The 18,991-nt window shown below is 60.0% G+C and overlaps 1 protein-coding gene across 1 annotated transcript in view; it reads right to left on the reverse strand.

The window, feature by feature from the left end:
- Positions 1-1,645: 1,645 nt before the first annotated feature.
- Positions 1,646-18,991, reverse strand: part of LOC128826311 (immunoglobulin superfamily member 1-like) — a 37,909-nt gene continuing 20,563 nt past the window's right edge. The window contains exons 11-18 of the mRNA XM_054009559.1: positions 11,990-12,025; positions 10,399-10,683; positions 9,569-9,859; positions 6,862-7,053; positions 6,146-6,259; positions 4,801-4,926; positions 3,967-4,004; positions 1,646-2,049 (exon numbers count right to left, since the gene is read on the reverse strand). Of these exons, the coding sequence (XP_053865534.1) occupies positions 1,810-2,049; positions 3,967-4,004; positions 4,801-4,926; positions 6,146-6,259; positions 6,862-7,053; positions 9,569-9,859; positions 10,399-10,683; positions 11,990-12,025 (1,322 nt within the window). The 3' untranslated portion in view covers positions 1,646-1,809. The remainder of the gene's footprint in view (positions 2,050-3,966; positions 4,005-4,800; positions 4,927-6,145; positions 6,260-6,861; positions 7,054-9,568; positions 9,860-10,398; positions 10,684-11,989; positions 12,026-18,991) is intronic.

Consider the following 18,991-nt stretch of genomic DNA (forward strand, 5'->3'; position numbering starts at 1 on the left):
GAGGGCAGTGTGAGAAAGGCAGGAGTGTGCAGAGGGATCAGAGCTCTGGCTGCGATGGGCATCGGGCTGCCTTGCCTGCAAGTGGATCAGAGCTCCTGGGGCTGGGGTGTGCTGTATGGCACTCAGCTCCCCATTTGTGATGAGACACAGCAGTGTGGTGGATCACTGCGAAATACCTGCCCAATCAGAGCTGCGGGGGCAGGGCTTGCAGGGGCTGGCTCCGACAGCTCCCATTGGAGCTTTTCCCAGCCAATGGGAGCCTCTGAGCTTGGCTTGTGGCGGGCCAAGCACGTGGAGACCCTGGCTGCCCCTGATCCTAGGAGCAAACACAATGCCAAAACGAAAATACAAAGTTCACTACATATAAAGAATTACGTTTTAGAATTAAAGAATTAAATAGCTCAAAATGTCCGGGATTTTACCGGGCAGGGAGGAGAACTGGGTGCTCCAAGGCATCTGGGGAGCTGGGAAACAGAACAGTGTGAGCTGCGTGTCCTGACCGCTCCCAAAAACTGAGGGCCGGGGCAGATCCTCCACTGAGCAGCTTCATTAAAGTCATGGGAGTCTATACTAGTGGAGTGCCTGACTTTAGAATTGGTGCAGCTGTTTCGTGTGGCTGGGAGGGAGGAGGGGGAATGTGGGGTGCTCAGGGGAGGGGGCGGAGACTTTGGGGAAGGGGTTGGAATGGGGACAGGGAAGGGGCGGAGTTGGGCGGGGCCGGGGGTGGGGAAAGGGGTGGGACCGGGGGAGGGGAAGGGGCGGAGTTGGGGCGGGGCCGGGGCCCCATGGAGTGTCCTCTTTTTTCAATGTTCAAATATGGTAACCCTATCTCCAGGAGCCAGGAGCCCAGCCCCAGGGCCCAGCAGGGGCCGTCCCCCTGCCTGGCCCCTGCAGAGCCCCCAGCCTGCCCAGAGCAGGAGATGGGCGACCCCGGCTCCAGCACCAGCAGCTCCGCCTGCTCCCGAGGGGCCAGCAGCCGCCGCGCAGTGGAGTGTGAGCGCGCGGAGGGTGAAGGCTCCCCTGTGGCCAGTGAGGGGAGACACCGGGGAGGGGAGGAGGACGGGGGCGCTAGTAACATCCAGCGTGTGTCGGTTCACCAAGGTGTCAGGCCTGAGCCACGTGAGCCCCCCTGACACTCAGAGGAGCTGGCAGTGTCCAGCGAGCAGAACTGGGCACTGCCGGACGGAGGTTCCTAGCAATACCGGATTTACAATGGCACCACTGGCGCCATGGCTCTGGGCCCACGGTCGAAAGGGGCCCCGGCGTCTCCCCCTGCGTCTCCCGGGCCTCCATCCAGCGCTTGTGGAGAGAGGAGGAATGGCGAGCCTGGGGAAGAGGCGGGGATTCGGGGAGGGAGCCAATGGGGGGAGGAGGGAGCGGAGTCGGGGGGGGCGCGAGCACTTCTGGGGTCCAGAGCATGTCCTTGTTTGTCCAGTGTCCCGACCGCACATCGGTCGGGATGCGGGACAAACAAGGAAATATCGGGACAGTCCCAATAAAATCGGGACGTCTGGTCACCCTATGGGGGTCTCACAGCGGAGCAGGACTGGAGTGACCGAGCAGATCACCGGTCGGGATAACACCAGGGGAACGTCACAGGCTGGTTTGTGGTTCTGTGTTTATTACAAATCTGGAGATTAACAGGATGCAAAATAACACAAACAGCCGCCTCGGCTTGTCCCCTCCCCCTCCCGGTGCTGAGCCCTCCTGGCCCCCCACCCGTGGGACTGGGTGGGGCAGCAGCAGCTGGAGGGAGGGCTATGGGGGGCTATAAGTTGAGCCCGTTCTCTGGGGGGGGGGATGACTCTGTCACCCCCTGGTGGCCGACACTCCCTGCCCCGTCACTGCAATAACTCCCCCTGGGTTCACGCTATGGGGGGGGGCCCCTGCACCCTGGGGGCTATGCCCATTGAGCCCCTGGTTCACGTTGATCATGGCGTACAGGACGGGCTCGGGGCCAGGGGCCGGGCCGCCCCACTTGCCCTGCAGTGCCTGGCCGTCCAGCTCAGTGTAGGTGAGTCCCTCGGCGCTGGGATCGGGCTCCAGGGGCTGGGAGGGGAGAGAAACACTCTGTGTGTGTGTGTGTGTATGTGTGTGAGAGAGAGAGAGAGAGAGAGAGAACACCAACACACACACACACACCAGACAGTTCTGATCCCAGCCAGTGGTGAGCTGGAGCCGGTTCGCACCAGTTTGCGCGAACCGGTTGTTAAATTTTGAAGCGGTTTTAGAACCGGTTGTTAACCCGTTTCCCTGCAAGGAGTGGGTGCTGCGGCTTTGATGGGCTCCGGCCGGGAAGTGTATAATTCCTCCTCTGGCCACCGGGGGCGCTGCGCTGCGGAGCCATGTGGGCCGCTGCCTGGCCCTGTTGCTGCTGCTGCTCCCCCAACCCCTGGCCCTGGGGCTCCCGCTGCTGCCTCGTGGGTCCCCGGTTGCTCTGCTGGGCCTGGGCTGCGTCCTGCTGCTCGGGCTGCTCCGAGCCGCTCTCCCCGTGAGTACCAGACACCCTGCCCCAGCCAGCCCCTGTCACACCCCCTGCCCTGCCCGCATCAGCCCCGCACCCCCTGCCCGCTGCCAGCCCCGCACCCCCTGCCCTGCCCGCATCAGCCCCGCACCCTCTGCCCGCTGCCAGCCCCACACCCCCTGCCCTGCCCGCATCAGCCCCGCACCCTCTGCCCACTGCCAGCCCCACACCTCCTGCCCTGCCCGCACCAGCCCCGCACCCCCTGCCCGCTGCCAGCCCCGCACCCCCTGCCCTGCCCGCACCAGCCCCGCACCCCCTGCCTGCCGCCAGCCCCTTCCACATCCCCTGCCCAAAGCCAGCCCACCCCTGCCGCACCCCCCTGCAGCCCTGCCCGAAGCCAGAGAGCCCCAAACCCCCTGTCTCCAGCCAGCCCCGCACCCCCCCTGCCCTGCCTGCACCCAGCCCCTACCTCCAGTCAGCCCCTGCCCTGCCTCCAGTCAGCCCCACACCCCATCTCCAACCAACCCCGCACCCCCTTGCCTCCAGTCCAGCCAACCCCACACCCTGCTGTCTCCAGCCAGCTCCGCACCCCCTGCCCTGCCCACAGCCAGCCCCGCGCCCCCTGCCTACGGCTAGCCCTGCCCCACACCCCTGTCTGCAGCTGGCCCCACATCCACTGGTGCCCTGCAGTTCCCAGGGCAGTAATCCTCCACACCTGCTTCAATGAGGGGGGCAGGGAGCAGCCAGGACCCAAACATGTGCACACACCCCCAGGGAGTGGCAGGGACCCACACATGTGAAACAGAGCTCATTTCTAGTTCAGACCCATCTTTTTAAAAAAGAACTTTAGGTAGGGTTAACATACATCCGTATGTCAGGCTTTTTGGTTCTTAAATCGCCTTCCGGGAGGAATTTTTAAAATTTAAACATTTCTCCTGGGAAAATACGGACGTATGGTAACCCTATTGGTACAAAAAATACATACTGTGGCACATCCCTTAAATCAGAACTTTTTATAGGGAACCGGTTGTTAAGATTTTGGCAGGGCAGCGATTCCCCCCCGTTTAACAGTTGCTCTGACACGCTCTGTCCTCTCCAGCAGGGGGCTCCGGAGAGCTGCTCTTCCCCACCCACCCGGGAATCCAGCAACACCCCCTGCCCACTCAGTCCCATGGGGCAGAGATCAGGGAAATTGCCCCCTGGCACCTGCCCCCCATGGAATTCCACTGACCCTCCGCAAATCTCAGACAAATGCAAACGTTTGGAGGAAGGTTTGCGGGGGTCAAGGTGAGTTTTGGGGGTGCAGGGTCAGGCTTTTATTCTCTGTGTTCTGATCCCCAGCTCCGGTGTCTGCCCTGAGGAGGTACGGGGGGGACCAGGCAGAGTCTGGGGGTTCAGCGTCAGAACATGCCTCTAGTGGGACCTGTGCAGGGCCGGATGGTGGGGAGGGAGGGCTGGATGGTGCATTGGTGCTGGGGGGGTGAGGAGTGGGGGGCACTTACCAGGCCATCCAGCTGCTTCTGTTTGCCCATGAGGGCGTCTGAGGAATAGAGACACCCCCCTGGTGAGCGGCTGGGTCCAGATCAGGGCCCTGAGCCCAGCCCCCCACCCCACATCTGAGCCCTTTGCAAACTGGCCCGCCTACCACCCAGCACACTGGGGTGGGGCAGGGTCACTAGCTCCGTGGTGCAGCGGGGGAAACTAAGGCACAAAGGGGGGCAGGGGCGCCCCCAAAGGCACACAGTGAATCAGGGCTGCACCCCATATCAGCATACCCCCCCACACTCAGGATGTGTCCGCTCTGCCAGGGGAGCCCGCCCCCTCCAGATGCTGAGCCTGATACCCAAGAGACAGGTCCCTGCCCCCTGCACCACAGCGCCCCCATAGTGAGCCCCTACCCCACCCCCTGCAGCACAGTGCCCCCTGCCCTACTCCCTGCACCACAGAGCACCCCCAACTGAGCCCCCCGCTCTGTTCCTTGCACCATAGCCCCCCCTACTGAGCCCCCACCCCCTTCAGCACAGCGTCCCCTACTGCTGCCCAGGGGCTTTGGGGCCAGCCCTGACTGCCAGGGGAGAGCGCCCCCTGCTGGGCCCCTGCCCCACCCCCTGCAGCCCAATATCCCCCGCGGAACCACCACTCCCTGCAGCACAGCGCCACCTAGTGCTGCCCTGTGGCATTGGGGCCAGCCCTGACTGCCAGGGGAGAGCGCCCCCTGCTGGGCCTCTGCCCCACCCCCTGGGTTTCTTTCCCTGTCACCCATCCAAACCCTGACCCCCTTCCCAGCCCAACTTAGCGGCGGGTTTAACCCGTCCCTCGCTGGGCAGGGCACTCACTTCCTCGGGATTTTCTGTAGCAGAGGAAGGCCAGGAGGAGGAGGAGGAGGAAGCCGTCAGCTGCCACGCTCACCCCGGTGAGGATGGTGCAGGTCAGAACCGGTGCTGCGCGTGGTTCTGATCCACCTGGGAAGCACCACCAGGCTGTGAGCATCTCGTTACCTGCTGCCCCAGCCCCTCCCTCTCAAGGACCCAGAGACTCACAGCAGAACATGCTATGGGGCTATTGGGGAGGGGCAGGATCAGAGGGGATTCTGGGTAATAGTGTTCAGGGGGTTCACACCCAGTGGCAGAGGGCTGTACTGGGGTGGGGTGTGTGTGTGGGGGGTGTACCTCAGGCCCCATGCCTGTGAAGTCAGCTGGGCCCAGATCCTGCAGCACCCCCACCCTCGGGTCCTGCCCCTGTCCTGGGAATTTCTCAGCAGCTTCAGCTCACTTCTGCATAGGAATCGTATGGGTGGGGGGATGGCAGTGGGAGGGGGCTTCTGGCCCAGAAGGGTACTTTGAGATCATTGGGAGAACTATGCCTTGGTGAAGTGATCAGCAGTGGAAGACATAATTGTGCTGTCATTGCAACAGCCATCAGTAGGTTCCAGAGTCAACAGTGTGTCACTCTGAATCAGTGGGTTCAAGTGTTAACATCATGTCTATCTGGATTGAGAGGTTCCAGGGCTAATGCCCAACTGGGCAGCACCCCAGCAAAGGGGGAGCCCTGCTTCTGAGCTGTTCTGCTGGGCTGTCTGCAGACTCAGGCAGACAGACGGGATACACGAGGCCATTATCCCCAGCAATCCATCCCCGTTCTCCCAGGGGCATAAGCACCGAGCTGTGCCCCACACAGGTGTGTTTGTGGTGCCTGTGGGCAGTATAGTACGGGGTTCAAAAGGGAGCTAGATAGATTCATGGAAGATAGGTCCATCAATGGCTATTCGCCAGGATAGGTAGGGATGGTGTCCCTAGCCTCTGTTTGCCAGACGCTGGGATTGGGTGACAGGGGATGGATCACTTGATAACCTGTCTGTTCATTCCCTTTGGGGCACCTGCCATTGGCCACTGTCAGAGGACAGGATACTGTACCTTTGATCTGACCCAGTATGGCTCTTCTTATGCTCTCTGTTTGTGGGGCCCCCGGGGTGGGGCTGTGCATTGGGGGGAAGCTCTCCCAGGCCCTGCCCCCACCAAGCCAATCTGGCAACTGTCCAGTGACACTCCCCCCCCCTCAGCATATGAAATGAGGCTGGTGGGAGGGGTTCAGATGGGACATTTGCTGTGGGGATCTGCCACCTTCCCACCCACCCAGCCCTTCGTGACTCCCCCTGAGGGCGGCTCCTTGGGCAGCACAAACCTGTTTCTGGGGGGGTTGATGGTGATTTCGTGCCCCCAGCCCTGGTACCTGGTCCCGTGCTGCTTGGGCCGGTGGGAGCTGGTGCCGTTCCTGGCTGAGTCGGGTCGGTTCCCCCTGCGGGAATAGAACCAGCGTCTGTCAGGGGTGGGGCGTGGGGGTGAGAAAGCTGGAGCCCTGGTGTCTGTGGTTAGTTATACTGGGAACGTCTCCTCCACCCAACCGGCAATGGCAGCTCTTCCCTGGGCTGAGCCGGCGTCCCTGGGGAGAGGACGGGACCCAGGGATTCGGGCCGGCTCAGCACCCCGGGATCCCAGAATGGGGAGGATCGGCCCAGCGAGACCATGAGCGCAGATACAGCCCCTGCCTGGCTCCACGGAAACCGGAACCAAAATCATTACTGACTCGTATTAATTACCAGGAGCCCCTGTCTTTGGCCAGTTCCCCCGTGTGCTCGGAGATGTAGACACACGACACAGAGACGGTCCCTGACCCAGTCAGGTGCCATTCACACCTGGAGTCACTGCGGAGCAGGTCTGGACGCGGCTGTTTCTATTTCGTAGGAGGAACGTCCCTGTGTCTATAGAACTACTGGGGAGCTTGTCTGCCAACCGGGGCTGAATCAAACCAGGGAGGGTGAATTCCGACAGCCCAGACTTGCTCTGAGGGTCCGTCAGAGTTTGGGGCTGGGAGCGGAGATGCTGAGCCGGGCCCCTCACCTGCTACCACCAGCTCCACGGGGTCGCTGGGCTCCGACCAGACGGGCGGGTCCCACTTGGTGCTGTATTGGCAGCTGTAGCTCCCTGCATCTCCCTGGCTCACTCTGCGGATGAGAAACTCAACCACGTCCCCAGCGGAATCCATCGCGCGCCGTGCGTCCGGGTCTCCAGCTTTACTCAGAAGGACCCTCGCTCCCCGACACCGACACACACCGGATGGTCATGGCTCCCCTCAGGGCAACCCGCCCACTGGGGTGCAGGGAGATGTTGGGTTTGGGCTCTGCAGGCAGGAGGAGACAGGCCGTGAGACCCAGACCCCAGCACGGTAACTGTACCCCATCCCCACAGCCCGGCCCCAGTGACGAGGCCGATACAGGGGCCTGCAGGGAGAGAGTCTCCTGGATGCTTTTCCCTCAAATCCAAGACCAAGGGAGCTGGGCTAGCAACACAAGAGGCACAGGGCCCCCCACCCCTCAGCAGGGCAACGGCGCGGATCCATCTGCAAGGAGCCCGTGGAGAGGTGGCTGGGGCAGGGCAAGGAGAGGCCGAGGAGACCTAGAGGCCAATTGTGTTTTATCTCCATCAGCTGGGGAAGGAGAAATCAGTTGAGTGGGGAATGATCACAAGTGAATCAGAGTTGGCTGGTGTAGCAGGAACTGCTGGGTAGGGTCACACTGGGAACTATTGCTGAGCTCGCCTGGACAGTAACTGCCATTGGCTGAATTCAACCCACTTCCTGGGCAACAATTTACATTCCTGGAGCACCAGGATCTGGCGTTAGAACGTCCAAGGCACTAGGCCAGAACCCACCGCTCTACGGTCCCTTCGCGGCTTCTCTGTTCTTAGGCTGGTTTGTTGTTGTCACGGAGTGTGGGGGGACACAAGGCCCTGCACCCCCGGCTTCCTGCGATTCACCATGACTCTCAGCCAGCCAGTAAAGCAGAAGGTTTATTTAGATGACAGGAATACAGTCCAAGACAGGTCTTGCAGGCACAGACAACAGGACCCCCTTCAATTGGGTCCATCTTGGGGTCTCAGGGCATCCCAGCCCCCTTGCGAGGTCAGAGCCTCGTCTGCCTCCCAGCCATCTCACCAGCAAGCTCCTGAAACTCTGCCTTCAGCGACCCCTCCCACCACCTTTGCTCAGTTTCCCGGGCAAAGGTGTCACCTGGCCTCTAACCCCTTCCTGGGTTCTCAGGTTACATGCTCAGGTCTCCTCCGTAGGTCAGTCTCCCATCCCCCAATGCAGACTATCCTAGCTACACTCCCCTGTCAGCATTCACAGACCACGGTAAGAACAGTCCCAGTTCATCACAGTTGTATCTTGAGCCATCCCCTTGCACCGTCTCTGTTTGCTGCTCTGAGTTCCAGCTCAGATACCTGCAGCTCTCTCTCCAGGCGATGGGTCAGCTTCTCAATTGAACAACTGTCCCTCCGCTGCTTTTTCTAGAGTCCCTCTGCTCTCGGACAACTTATCCCTTCCTGTCGCTGCCCCTGAAAGTGCTGGGTGGACGTTTTGTCCGTACTATTTGCTTTACTTTCGCTACAGCTCACTTCCTCCTCATTTCTCCAGCCCGTTTCTCTTTGCTCACAGCTGGTTTCCATCACGTTTCATTCGTGCTTTACTTCTCTTGTGGTTTTCTAACAATTGCTTTGTAACTTAGAGACTCTTTTTCCTTCCTGTTTCACTGCCTGGTTCTTCCTGTAACTTTCCCACTCATGCCTCTGTCTTTCCTCTGTCTGCCTCCTCCTGTTCCTGTCATCTCTGTCCCTTCTCAATGGGACTTTCCCCCTGCCAGCTCTCTGTCTGGCCCCTTCGATGACACAGCTCGGCCACCGGGTCCTTATCCACTGGCTCCCGCTCGCTGGGTTCCTTCATTTCTGGTGCCGGTTGTTACCTCGCTGGCTGCTGGTGTCTCTCTCCCGGTGCTGGACACCCTCCCTCCAAACTCTACCAGCCATTTCCACCAGGAGCGCTCGGAGAGGAGCTGCTGGCTGCTGTCCCTCGCTGTTTTCTTTCTCTCCCCATCACAAAAAAATCCCGCCCCAGGCTCGAGCTCCCCCCACTTCCACTGCCCGGGAATCCTTGGGGGTCTCCCCACAGCTGTTGTTTCCAGGCTGCTTCTGAGCAGCCAACGTGTGCAGCTCCCACTGCTCTTTAACCCGACAGCCCCCAGCCCCGGTGGGCATCACACAGCCAGCCCGGGAATGCAGTCACAGGCGGGGGCGGGGCCAGCTGGGCAGCACCTGGGCCTGACTCCTCTGTGCGCCCCCAGAGCGGGGAAGGCCGGGGCAGCATCCCCCTGGGGGCAGGGATCCCCTCCCCTTCAGCATCGAACCTCCAGCAGCTGCTGCTGCCCCCTTGCTCTGGACCCCACCAGTGATTCTGTCCCTGCCCCCTACCCGGGCGTCCCCTCTGCTGGGCCCAGGGCTCAGGGCAGAGTCTGGCTCTGAGCGCCCCTTTGGCGCAGAGACCCCCTGATCAGTGACGTGCACAGGAATAAAAATGTGGCCGCTTTTGAAGGGGCACTTTGTGTGCCCCCCGCGGCCAGAAGAGCTGCCTCTGCTTCCCGGAGGAGTTCTCTTCTCCGGACCCACTAATTCAGGGGGGCCCTGCACCTGCTTGCCCCCCAGGCACATGCCCTTGCCCCTGAGGGTCTGGCTGGGTGTGGGGCGGGGAGCGGGGATCCAGAGCCGGGCCCCTCACCTGCTACCACCAGCTCTACGGAATCACTGGGATGCGACCAGATGAACAGGTACCATTTGTCGTGATAATAGCAGCTGTAGCTCCCGGCGTCTCTCCAGCTCACATTGCGAATGGGAAACTCAGCCAGGTCCCCAGCCGGCTCCACGTCCTGCAGCACATTCGGGTTTCCATCTTTGTACAGAAGGAACCTCACGTTCTGGTGCCAACCCTGACACCGGACAGTCACAGCTCCCCCCAGGGCGACCCTGCCTCTGGGGCGCAGGGAGATGGAGGGTTTGGGGTAGCTGAGCTCTGCAATGAGAAGGAGACAGGTCATGAGAACGACCCTGTCACAGTCACTGCGCCCCGTCCTCGCTGCACGGTCCCAGAGACGGGGTCCTGGGAGAAAACCCAGCCAGAGGAATCTCTCCGAGATCCCAGAGATTCCTGGGAGCTACACCAGAAACTGCCTAATATCTAGAGCACCCCTCCACACCCGTCTATCTATTTAATGGGGCCCCGCAGCCTGGGAGCCAGGACTCCTGGGTTCTATCGCTGGCTCTGGGAGGGGAGTGGGGTCTAGTGGTTAGATCGGGAGAGGGCTGGGAGTCAGAGGTCCTGGGTGTTGAACAAACATGCTGAGTAAAAGCCCCCGCCCTAAAGCCAAGCCCTGAGGATCTAACCAGACACAAGGTGCAGGAGGGATGATTATCCCCCATTCAGACAAGGGGAAATGGAGGCACATGCAGGTAAAGTGACACCCCAAGGAGTGTCCCATCTGCCCAGAGACCACCACGATGGTCTGGCTGGGTGTGGGGCTGGGAGCAGGGATGCCGAGCTGGGCCCCTCACCTACTACAACGATCCGCACAATGTCACTGGAATACGACCAGTTGGGCGACTCTGATCTGGAGCGAGATCGGCACATGTAGACCCCTCCGTCTTCCCGTCTGGCACTGGGGATGGTGAATTCACCCCCGTCCCCAGCAGCGTCCAGCTCCTGGATTTCGATTCCACCTTTATACAGAAATAACCTCCTGGCCCCGCACCGACACTGACAGCGGATGGTGACGGCTCCCCCCACGGCAATCACTCCGCTGGGGCTGACGGAGATGGAGGGTCCGGGCGCCGGGAGCTCTGCGTTCACACACAAACAGGAGTGAGATGGGGAGACACAAACCCCTCCCCGTGTCTCTGTAACCTGCCCTTAGTGCCCAGCCCCAGGAATAGCACCAGGGCTAACAGACACCTCACTGCATCCACAGGGAACCTGTGGGCTGGATTCTGATCTCAGCCCCCCAGGGTCAATCCGGAGTCACCCCTGACTGCACTGGGGGCCGGGCTGGGTTCTGATCTCAGCCCCCCAGGGTCAATCCGGAGTCACCCCTGACTGCACTGGGGGCAGGGCTGGGTTCTGATCTCAGCCCACCAGGAGGGTGACCATATTTCCCTCTGCTGAATATGGGACACCTGGTAAAATTACTCGTATTCAAGCATGTTTAACGGCAATCAACGAGAACTGTGCAGTACAAAGACTCAAATTAACATCAAGTTGACTGAGCCCCTGTTAAAAAGAAATCCTGCATAGCTGAATTCTTTTTATTTACCCTCTTTTCTGTGAGGCTTCAGGGTTCACATGGGGAGGGGTGACACACACACCCCTATCCCCTCTCCTCCCCGGGGAGAGGTTTTACACACGCACACACACACACACGCACGTACCCCTCTCTCACACGGGGGGGTGACAGGCCAACCCCATCCTCCCTGCCCAGCACTCTCTGCCCTCCATGCCTGGCTGGGCCATCAGGGATGGACCCGCCTCTCCTGGTACCTGGCGCCATGTCTTCCTGAGGCAACACTTGGGAAGCAGGGAGAGACACAGGGCCCCATGCCCCCATCCCCAGATTTCTGCCAGGGTTCACACCAGAATGTGGCCAGGCCAGCAGCATCCCGGGAGCTGCTTCCAGCCACCGGGGAGGAACAGGGGTGGGGTGAGGGGGAAGGAATGACCCGGCCCTTGTCTTTGCAGAGCTCATCTCTCCCCCTCTCCCCCAGGGATGGAAGCAGCGAACACCCCCAGGCTGCTGCTGGCCACCCACATAACCCAGCCGCCTCCTGTCCCTCAGCTACCGTGCAGACAGGAAGGGGTTAAGCCCTAAGGCTGCATTGTGCACCAGAGCCCAGGGAACCTGACTGCAGGGGCCTCAGTGACCCCAGCCAGAGGGGGGGCTCAGCAGGGGAGGGTGCCTAGGGGGCGGAGCAGCCCCACGCTCCCTGGGGGCAGGACACAGGGCAAGGAATTATGGGGTGAAGAGGGTTCTAAGCCCCTGCCCAGGGGCCTGCAGTGGACCCTGCAGGTTCGGGGTGGGAACAGGCTGGAAATCGCTTCCCCACACCTCCCAGTCCTGAACACTGAAGTTTCCCCTGCCCCACAGATACTCACCTCCGGACATCCCGTTCTGCCCGGCCAGCCAGCAGCCTGGAAAGGAGACGGCTCATTAGGGACCAGATCCCAGAGTGACTCAATACAACACCCTGGTCTCAGATCCCCCCCGCTCCAGGGACATACTCCCTGGTCTCTGATCCTACTCCTCACCCGCCCACCCCATTGTGTGCACACCCTGGTCTCAGATTCACCGCCCCCCTCCCCCCCCATGGACAGATGCTCTGGCTGTCTCCGATACTCACCAAGGAAGAGGCTCATGAGAGCAGACCCCATAATGGGGGCAGCGAGGGGCCCCTGAGCGCTGCCACCAACACCCCGGTGCCCAGCTCCACCGAGTCCCAAATAAGAAACTCAGCTGGTGGCTCCAGCTACAGGAAGTTGACGATGTCTCATCTCTTCCTCTGCCCACCACACCTTGTCTCTAATCTGCAGGCGAAATCTAGTGCGGTCAAAGTAAACAAACGGCTTTGTGAAACCCAGGGACCGTCAGCCTGGCCAGGTGTCATGCAGCTCACAGCTTGTCTGCAGCCTTGAGGAAGGTGTGTGAGACTAAGACTCAGGCAACCATAGGGTCTGGTCTTCAGTCTTCCACTGACCACAATTTCCATAAAAATTCCATCCCCTTTTCATTCTGGGTTCAAGACCGGCTGGTGACCCATATAGGTAAAGTTAATATGTGATTATGCAAGTCAAGGCCTGCATTGTAATGGACCTGCATGATGAGAATTGAGGTCATTCAGGAAACCATAACAGACCCCACACACACACACCCTGCCTGCTTTGCTGCATTCTGAGTTCAAAGCTGGCTGGTGACCCATGTAGGTAAAATTAATACGTGATCACGCAATTAAAGGGGGCAGAGTTAAGGAAAACTTAACTGGGGTATTTCCTGGTGCTGGAGGGTTTAACTCTGCAGCCTTCCCTCTCAGCCTGCAAACCTGCCCACCTGCAACACAAGCCGTGGCACCGTGTGAGGAGCGGGTGCGATGGGGGACGCCTGGGTTTGCTGCCCCTTGCATCATAGCTGAGCGGTGATGGCGGCTTTACACTGTCACGCCTGGTTCTAAGGGGCTTTTCTCAGCATGTGAATTAAATCAACCAGGTTCAAAAGAAACAGGAGGAAGAGAAATTCCATCCCAGGCCCCGCAATGGGTCACCAGCCAGGAGAGACCCAGTGACCTTCTAATGCCCCCGCAGAGACCCTGCCCCCAAGCTGGAGGAGACACTGTCAGTGGTTATGAGGCCAGACCCCTAGAGAGGGACATGACACAGGCTTTGTGTATATGCCATTGGCTAGAGGGCAGGAGAAATCTGGGGGTCAGGGGACTCCATTCCCGGCTCCGGGAGGGGGGTCTAGTGGTTAGAGCAGGGGGCTGGGAGCCAGGACCCAGGTGTGATGGTTGCGCCGTCGCCCGTCCGTTCTCACCCAGCGCTGGGTTGGTGCTGGGTAGGGGGCTTAGGGGGCAGGAGCGGTGGGGCAGGGTACTGACAGGGAAGTAGGGAGAATGGAAGCTACTCCCAGTATTTGGGGGCACCTGGGTTCCCCCCTAATGAGCGTTTTAGGGTGAATCTGCCCCATTGCCATGGGGGACACTGGGAGTCATCGCCTGCCCCTCTCTTCCCTCGCCCCTCCCCCAGCTGGCCAGAGGTGCTCAGTTGGAGTTTTGGCCGGAAAACAAATTCCCCACATCCACTGACCCCGACTCTGTGAGAGGGGAGCCCCTCCCCCCGTCCTTGCCCCATCCCCCCTCCGACCTCCATCCCTCCCCCCGCCCGGACATTGGTCCATCTCCGCTCCAAGCTCCACCCCCCCAACCCCATCCCATCCCCCCTCAAATCCCCGTCCTCTCTGCCCCTGTCCTGTCTCCCCTCAAACCCCCCACCCAGCACCAACCTCCCTTGTTCCTGTCCCCCCTCCAACCCTCATTCTCCCCTCAAACACCCACCCACCTGCCCCCTTTTTGTCTCCCCTCAAATTCCTGTCCCCAACTCCCTCCCTGATCTCAGCCCATCTCCCCTCTAATCCCTCCCCTCCCAACCTCATCCTGCCCCCCAAACTCCCATACCCTGCTGCTCTTTGCAGAGTGTCTCACAGGCCCAGAGGGCTCAGGGGGGTTGGAAACTCTCTCCCTCACCAGCGTTACACAGGCCGGGGGTCGGGGCTCATTTCAAACCGAGCCTCTGGTTCTATTCGGCTCCAGGGCAAACCCCCAGCAGCAGCCGTTCAAAGGCAAAGCTTTCGGGTTAAACCCACGGACAAGGAGTCACACCCAGCCTGTCTATTGAAACAGGGGCCGAGCAACTGCGGCCAACAGCAGGAGTCAGACCAGCTCCAAGTCTCGCTCCTTTGGGAGTCACCGGAGCAGAGCCGCTTGTTCCCAGACCAGCCGGGCTTTGGGGGGAGGAACTGGTTCATTTCACTCTCCAGACAGACGGGCAGGGTGGCCGCTGTCCCCGCTCCTAGTGTAAGCGGCGGAATGGTCCCACTATTGTGGGGAACTTTCCTGGCTTATACACGCCCCGGTGGGATTGGCTAGTGAAAGGATCTGAGTCCTCGCTCCCACTCCCTTTACCCAGAGACCTGCCTTACCTCGAGGGCTCCCCTTCCTCCCTCCCGTGCTGCAGAGTCCTCGTAACCCCGGCAAGGCTGGGCCCCGGATCCCTGCGGGCTTGATCCCCAGTCTTGTCGTGGCCACTTAGGACAGGGGTGAGGGTGTCCCCAATCTGGGGCACTCTTTGCAACGGATGCTTCCCTGACCCACTGATCAGTACATAGAGTTCAGATTATGTACAATTTATTAAACAGCAACTCTTAAAAAATAAGGAAAAGATGGGGAAGGTTAAAGGAAACAAGTCACCCGCCCTGTGGGCACGGGAACACCACAAACAGTCATCTCTGCACGGGAAAGGAAGTTCACAGTCTGTTCCTCACACGTCCCAGGCCTCCTGCCCAGGAGAGGCCGTGCTGCGGTGATACCACAGTGTGACAATCTGTACCTCAAAGTAGCACCCTGGAGCCCCCGTATTAACCACTATGATAGGATTATGATAGGTTGGGTACAAAGTTGCCTTGTGAGGCATCATTTTAAAAGTCTTGATCTGTTGAACATTCATGCCCTGTTAGACTGTATGTGCTGTCCTTGTATGGGAAGTTTCAGAGTAACAGCCGTGTTAGTCTGTATCTGCAAAAAGAAGAACAGGAGTACTTGTGGCACCTTAGAGACTAACAAATTTATTAGAGCATAAGCTTTCGTGGACTACAGCCCGGGCTGTAGTCCACGAAAGCTTATGCTCTAATAAATTTGTTAGTCTCTAAGGTGCCACAAGTACTCCTGTTCTTCTTCTTGTATGGGAAGTTCTGAAGCATTGCTGTGTGTGCTACTGAAATATGTTGTGAGGTTGAGAGATGCCTGCTGCTACCCTTTTAATTGCAATAGAGGACCAGCCAGACACTGTTAATGGCTCATCAACACCCCTCAAGGAAAGAATCCACTATCCCAGAGACTGTGTACAATGGAGATTGCTGGACCAATGGGGTCTGCCTCATCCCCGGGTCATAGCAAAGATCTTTCCAGCAAGCTGGAAGAAAATATAAAAGAGGGGAAGGGACATAACCCCTGGGCTTCTCTTCCCCACAACTCAACACCTGGAGGAACATCTGGAGGACAAAGACTTTGCACTGGGGAAGGCTGGTTGCAGGCTGGAATGGAGTCCAGTCTGTGTATTGAAGTCGCTGACCATGTTCCTAGCAAACAGACAGACGGGAAGTGGGGGAGAGATAGGATGGAAAAGTGGGTGAAATACGGCTTCTGGGGATGGTAGCGGCGCTGAACACGGGTTAGTGACCAGTGGTTGTGTTGGCTGTAAGGAGACCCCGACCCCTGCTGCTTGGACCCTGGGTGGTTACAATCCAGGCAGGGCCGGACCCGCTTTGGGTCCATTCTCCTTAGGCAGCGCAGGTGGGGTGGGTGTCACACACCCGACTGCAGCAGCCGATGGAAAGCCAGGAGAGTGAGCTAGAAAAATAAACCAACCAGGGTAGGGAAAAGGATCTCCAGGGCCTTTGCGGTGCTGCTAATCAGCTATCCCCACGGGCGGGCTGGAGGCAGCAGGTCACGGCAATGGGACAACTTCCAGCTCGCAGAGGGGAAAACAAAGGTCCTTAAACAAGAACCCAGCCGGCCGACTCCGGCCTCTCAGGAGGAAAGTCCTTTAGAGGAGTCGAGGGGCTGCAGTGCTGGGGGGCTGGGGCTGAGCTGGGGGAAGGTGACAATGGGTGGCGAAGAGAGGAACCCGGTGACCTGACCAACCGGTTCCAGCCACTGGGGAACAAAGAACGCATGAGAGGAGGAGTCCCAGGCGACCCTATTTACCTGGAGAGAAGACAATGGACAGAGGTGGGGCTTGGGGCCGGGGATATCAGATGCCCAGCTGGGAGCAGGGGGGCTCTGGGCTGGAGAAGGGGAGCAGGCAGAGCCCACCTGGATGCAGGGGACACTGGGCTGTGCTGGGCTGAGGGAGGCCAGGCCTGAGGCCCGGAGAGTTTCCTGTGCTGTGTTGAATGCTCAATAAACCCTCCTGTTTTGCGCTGGCTGAGAGTCACTCCAGGCTAGAGAACGGGGTTGCATCAACCCCTTCCGGGGGTGGAGGCCCCGGGGGTCCAGAGCGAGTGGACTCCCTGAGGGGTCCCATGGCGAGAGACAGGCATGCTAAGGCTCAGAGAGGTGTACTGAAGGGGGTTCCCCCCAGGGACTGTACTGGGAGAAGAGTGGGAACGACCTGGGAGTCCGTGACAACATGCGACGCAGACCCCAAGTGAGGAGGGGCTGACAGGGTGACCCAGCCACCGGCCCCTCCTCAGCACAGCTCCCCGTTGAGTGCTGGGTTTCCAGGGGAGTGGGGAAGTGCCCTGGATTCAGAGCTTGTGGGAGGGACCGGCTGAGCAGCGCTTGTGCCTGACTCCTCTGGTCGTCCCCCAAGACGGGGAGTATCTCCTTGGGAACGGGCCCCTGCTCTGCAGCTCCTCCTGGGGACAGGGATCCCCCCTCCCTCGGACTCAAATCCCCAGCAGCTGCTGCTCCCCCAGTTACTCTGTCCCCGCTCCCCGGCCGGGCATCCCCTCTGCTGGGCTCCAGGCAGAGCCTGGCTCTGGCCGTCCCATCGATGCCGACTGCCTCCCAGGGTCTGGCTGGGTGTGGGGCTGGGAGCGGAGACGCTGAGCCGGGCCCCTCACCTGCTACCACCAGCTCCACAGAGCTGCTGGCGTATGAAGAGACTCAGGCCTGTGATCAGAGCCGGTAGCTGCAGCTGTAGCTCCCTCCCTGCCGCTGGCCCACTTCTTCCTGATACCTCACACGTTGTCTCTAATCTGCTGCCAAATCTAGTGCGGTCAAAATAAACAGAGGTCTCTGCAACAGCCAGGAAACCCAGGGGCCATTAGCCAGGCCAAGTGTCAGGTAGTTAGTTTGCAGCTTCTCTGTGTCTCTGTGGGGAGGGGGGAAGGTCACCGTCAATGTACCCTGCAGCCTTGGGGAAGGTAGAGCCCGGAAACCACAGAATCTGATCTTCAATCTTCGGCTGACCTTTGCGAATATTTCCATGCAGATCCTCCCCCGTGTTACATGCTGGTTTCAAACCCTGCTGATGACCCACGTAGGTAAAATTAATACGTGATCATGTGTAACCTTCTGCCAGGGGGAGTCGGCAGCAACCAGGGCCGGGTTCAATATCCAGGGATCCCTCCTAACAATACAACACACACCTGGCTCAAGCCTCCGTCCAGTCATCTGGGAAAATGAAAGAGCCCCCCCGCGTGTCTGTAAGAGACGACCCTGCCCCACGCGCAAGCCCTGAGTCTGTCCAGAGCAGAGAGAACTGGGAATAAAAAGGGGAACAGAACCCGGCATTAATTTGGGGAAACACCCCAACCATGATTCGCCACATCCGAGCATGAGCAAAACTCCCGCCCCAGAGTGCGCTGGGCAGCGTCCTTCACCTCCGTGTCTCCCCCTGCGGGGCGAAGGTCCATCAACCAAATGTCCCTTTAACATGCCGCTCCCCTGCCCCTTCCCTGCACCCCGGTCATAGCTGATGTCCTTGGTCAGCGGAGACCCCGAGTTCGGAGGTGTGTTCGCGAGAGTTTACCTCGTTCGTCCTGCCACCGCTCGCTGCACCATGTCGTCGCCACCAGCCCTGCGCCGTCACCGTCTGCTGCCACCCACCTCTCCACTGGGACCTCTGCGAGTCGCTTTCCTGATGCTCCCCCCAGCTCCCAGTGATTTCCGCTTCCGTGGAGGGGGAGGGGGTACCTCCTGCCGTCTCGTCCCCAGGAGCCACTGTCCTGCTGCAGGTCCGAGCGCTCACACCTGATTCTCACCCATTCCAGCTCTAGTGGTCACTGAACAAAACGCAGGTCGCTCAGTGGAGCCGGATCAGCTCTGTCTGCAAACAGGGGGTGGGGGCAGGTTGCACTGGGTTACCATATTTCCACAATCAAAAAAGAGGACACTGTGGGGGGAGGAGCCCCGCTCTAGCCCTGCCCCGCCCCACTCCCATCCACTCCCTCCCACTTCCCACCCCCTGACTGCCCCCCTCAGAACCCCCAATCCCCCCCGCTCCTTGTCCCCTGATTGCCCCCTCCTGGGACCCCTGCCCCTAACTGCCCCATAGAACCTCACCCCCTATCTAAGCCTCCCTGCCTCTTGTCCCCTGACTGCCCCCTCCCAAGAACCGCTCACCCTAACTTCCCCCCTAGGACTCTACCCCCTACCTGTCCCCTGACTGCCCCGACCCTTATCCACACCCCCACCCCATATTCACACCCCTGCCCCCAAACTGACCCCCTGGGACTCCCATGCCCTATCCAACTGCTCCCCACCCTCTGACAGTACCCCCAGAACTCCCAACCCATCCAACCCCCTCAGCTCCCTGCCTGCCTCAACCCCTCTCCACACCCCTGCCCCATATCCACACCCCCTCCCCCAGACAGACCCTGGGACT

Source organism: Malaclemys terrapin, chromosome 20 (genome assembly GCF_027887155.1).
Source record: "Malaclemys terrapin pileata isolate rMalTer1 chromosome 20, rMalTer1.hap1, whole genome shotgun sequence".
NCBI classification, from domain to species: Eukaryota; Metazoa; Chordata; order Testudines; family Emydidae; genus Malaclemys; species Malaclemys terrapin.